Source organism: Tyto alba, unplaced genomic scaffold, assembly GCF_018691265.1.
Source record: "Tyto alba isolate M040663 unplaced genomic scaffold, T.alba_DEE_v4.0 Super-Scaffold_1000006, whole genome shotgun sequence".
Classification (NCBI taxonomy): Eukaryota; Metazoa; Chordata; class Aves; order Strigiformes; family Tytonidae; genus Tyto; species Tyto alba.
In genome coordinates this window covers 16361229-16365436 of record NW_024881272.1, presented here as the reverse complement: position 1 = coordinate 16365436, position 4208 = coordinate 16361229, and the positions used below count along the sequence as shown (strand labels likewise).

At 42.7% G+C, this 4208-nt stretch overlaps 1 protein-coding gene across 1 annotated transcript in view; it reads left to right on the top strand.

Moving 5' to 3' along the window:
* Positions 1–32: 32 nt before the first annotated feature.
* ABCD3 (ATP binding cassette subfamily D member 3) overlaps positions 33–4208 on the top strand; it is a 33077-nt gene continuing 28901 nt past the window's right edge. The window contains exon 1 of the mRNA XM_033000855.2: positions 33–211. Coding sequence (XP_032856746.2) covers positions 99–211 — 113 coding nt within the window. The 5' untranslated portion in view covers positions 33–98. The remainder of the gene's footprint in view (positions 212–4208) is intronic.

The window sequence follows — 4208 nt, the reverse complement described above, 5'->3', positions numbered from 1 at the left end:
GAGAGGCCGGGCGGGCCCCGCCCCCCTCCCAGCATTCCCCGCGCCCGCTCGGCTCGGCTCGGCTCGGCTCGGCTGGGCTCGGCGGCCGTACTCGCGCCATGGCCGCCTACAGCAAGTACCTCACCGTGCGCCACTCCGCCATCGCCGGGGCCGCCGTCGCCTGCGCCCTCCTCTGCCTGCTGAACAAGCGGCGGGCGGCAGCCCAGCAGGGGTGAGCGGGGAGGGCCGGGCCTGGGCTGCGCGGAGCTGGGAGGGGCGCCGGGGTCCAGTCGCGGTGCGAGCGCTGGGAGACCGGGGCAAGCCAGGGCTAGCCGAGCCGAGCTGTGCCGGGGCTGTGGTCGCCTTCACCGGCTCTCGGCCTGACGGAGGGGCAGCCCGCGTCCCTGCTGTTGCGGGACGCTGCTGTCGGCTCCCTCGTCCCGGGGCGACGGCTCTTGCGAAGAGGGGTCAGGCAGCCTCCCCCTCCCGCCTGCCTGAGGGGCCGCCGATGGCCGCCCCTGCGAGTATCCAGCCACCGCCACCTTATTACTCAAATTACATTCGTTTTCTCCGTTTTCCCGACTGTGAGCTACCACTAGCAAGTAGTTGACTTCTGGGGATGTCCTAGGATGCCCTGTGTGCATCGGCAAGTAATGGGCCCCAGCTGTTGTTTTAGTGCTGCCGTGTGTCAGTAAGGTTCACGGGTAACCATTCCAAAGAGGTGGTGTCTGGTTGTTGCTTTTGAGGATGGCTTACAGGCATACGTGTGCTAGGGTGGGTATTTGTTAAATCTCCTCTGAAGCACTTGGGTACCATAAAGTGTGGCAGATGAAGACTATGCCTCAGACTCAATCTTTCCGCGATTTTAACGTATTTGTGGCTGTAAATTGCTGACCACATGCTAAAGACCCAGTATGTTACAGTAGTACAGTTAGATACTGTGTAGTAGCTGCAGACATATCCTGGTGCTAGATCTTGACGGTAAATGGACTTACTCAACAGACTTAAGCAATAACATACCTGCCATTAAGCAACAATCCAGTTTTTTTTTTACTTAATTCCTTCCATACACATGATATCTTTAAGAGCTTCATGAAGTCAGGTAACTCTCATATAACATGTCAGAAATTGATATGCTGCTGAGAGTTCATGCATTTGCTACTGTACATAGTTTGTGTGAGAGAAAGCAACAAGATCCCAAACTGTTGCAGAGAGTTACGCTTCTATCAAACTTGTAGGAAGGGATGATATTTTTTTTGGTAGCTCTGTTTAATTTGGTGAAATACCACTGTAAAAAAGGAGAAAAGCTATATAGAAGGGCATAAAAAAGGTGAGTTGTGAGAGTTACTGACACTGTAGTGCAAGATTTTTACGCTTAATATATGATAATGGTGTTTGTAAGAAAGAATAGGCCATGCAGATGTTCTGGGAGCATCTGCATTTTAATTCGGATCAAGAGTATTCCATTAAAGTGACTCTCCCCATTGTCCATGTTTACCTTGCTCTGCCTTTATTAAGGAGTGACCTTGGAGCACACGAACTAGATTACATTCAGATTGGAATACATCTTCAAATGTAGATGCAAGTCCAGCATAGTTTTGAAGTGCATTTAGTATATTCCCACTACATGTAGCATTCAGTTGACAGGAGCAGGCTAGATCTCGGGCAGAATAATCTACCTATCCCTGAAATAAATATAATGTGGGTCCCGGTTTGTCCCCATAAACTATTTTGCTTGCAGATCTCCTGATGTTGATCTGCAGGACTTGACAATGGCAGTGCATTTATTAGCTTGAGAGTCAATATAATGAAAGTGAGGGTTGGCCTTAACGTTGAAGACAATGGTTGGAATGTGTCCTTCCGGTATGAATCTTTGATTTTGCTAGGTATAGCGTTAAAAATGTGAAGCATTCATATGTATTTGGTGGACCAAACACTACTACAAGATTAGTGAGGATTGGAAAGTGGAGATAACTTATGAATTATGTTCCAGCTAGTTCAACAGTTGGATGGAGTTTTGAGAGCCTGACCTGACCTGTCCCTTTTCCTCTGTCTGTGCTACAGTCTTTCTGATACCTCTTCCTTTACTTCTGTCATTTTCTCTCATGGCCTTTTGTATTCTCACATCTATTAGAAATGCAGTTGCTAAAATAAGTATCATGCTTGCAAACTTGATTGTTCTGCTTGCACCTGTGTGTTGCTTTATGCTTTTGAGTCCCTCCACAGCTTAGGTTAGGTCTTAATTACTACTGGTATGGTATTATGTCCATAGATTCCAAACTCCAACATCCCAACGTTCAGTTGTTTCGGTAATAGCTGTGCTACTGCTTGAATACTTATTTTTGAGGATGGTTTTTTCCTGCTAGTCTTCGTTCTTTTGTCTGTGTTTCCCTGTGAGGCAGACCTTCTCAGAAGCCTTACAGAACGCTACCTATCAAGATTAGCAATAGGTAAGCTACATTGCCTATACCACTAGCCTAGTCAAAAGCATCCAGTTATTACAATCGCTTCATCCTCCTTTAATCTTATTAGTTCATGTATCATTCATTTCTTAATGCTTCATTGCTAATGTAAATTATAGCATACTTTTGGAAAGGATTGTCATTGTGCCAAATCTTTACATATTCCAGCATACTTGTGCTGATACATGAAGCTGACATATAATAACAAGTGGTAAATCTTTGTGCAGTAATGATAAAAATCTCCAGGGCCTAGTGTCCCCTCTAATTTCTATGGTGAATTTTTCTCTGCCTGCTTGGGAAGAAGTTGAGAGGCTATGACTGTCCTAAATTTGTTTACTTATTACTAGAGAGAAGCTGTTCACTTGGCAACCTAGATAACCCAGAAGAGGATTAATAGTGTATCTGTTGCTTGAGGTTAACTGAGTAAAGTATGTGTGGAGCAGTAGTGATTTAGTTTTATATGTATTAATTCCTTTGTATATAATGCCTGAAAAAATCGTGTCATATTAGTGTGAGATGAATCTCAGCTTCTTGAATTCTGGGAGGTGAAATTCTAGTTTTGAGCTTCCCTAGGGCAAAGGTGAATTTGCTGACTTGAATATAAACAGCAAAACACTGGCCTTAACATTCAAGTGAACCATGGAAGTGTTCTAGTGCAACTGTAAACTTTACCTGCAAACTTTACATTCCTTCCTCACATAGTTTATTTAAGAGTATGCGTACTTTATGTTCAAAATAAGATATGTTATTAGAGAATGTTTTCCTGGAATAACTGTTTTCTGATTTGTGTGCTTTTTTTTAAGTTTTGCTGGAATGTCAGCAATACTTCAGTGTCACTGCTGACCAAAGTTGAAAGGTAAAATAACATACCAGTTTTTAGCAAATCAAATGTGTTTGAATGTGTAACAAAAAAGTTATCTTACACAGACTTTTCATATTGTGTGTGTTAATTTTGATACAGGATAATCAGTTATAGAAGTGATAGCAGGAAGTAACGTGGAGGCAACTTTCACCTACTTTTCTGCTGCCAGACAATAGGGGCAAGGTCCAGCACAGCTCATATCAAGGAGTAATGAATGAATAATTAAGCTGTGTATGTTATGCTAACCTACCTTAGTAGGTCAAAGATCACTTAATTACTGAGAACTGGATTAGTCACAGATGTTCTTCTGTAAGAGCTATTACATCACTCATCAGTTTTGCAGAACTGAGAGGTGGCATCACTTCAGTTCACAATATATTTTAACCATCACTTTCTAAAATTCTCCAAGATAGAAAGAAATAGAACTGCTTGCTTTTAATAACTTGTTAGTGTTCCATGTTACTTCCTTGGAGTAAAGCATGGAAAGAAAAATAGACTGTTTGAGTTGTTCTCAAAAAGTCTGATTCATCATAAGAGCTTCATTTCTTCTTGTGAGGAGGAAAGTTGTTATATGTAAAGGCAATTATGACTTCAGTTGCAGTGTTTGGGTTTTTTAGAATCACAACAAGTTGTCATGTTTGAGGAAGTACACTATCCTGGGTATATGATACAGGAAAAACCAATCATGACTTTAATCCATCATGAGCTATTCCTACAAACAGAAGTGACTCCAGCATTGATGATCAGTGTCTTGACAGTTGAAAATGTTGCTTCCATTTAGGGAAATGACTCATAAAATCTGTTTTAAAGACCAGTGGTTCTATTTTCTCCACTATTGAGTATTTGAGAAAGATTTGTAGAGTGTAAGAATGGAGGAAAACCAGTAGAAGTCAGGTCAGTATTCG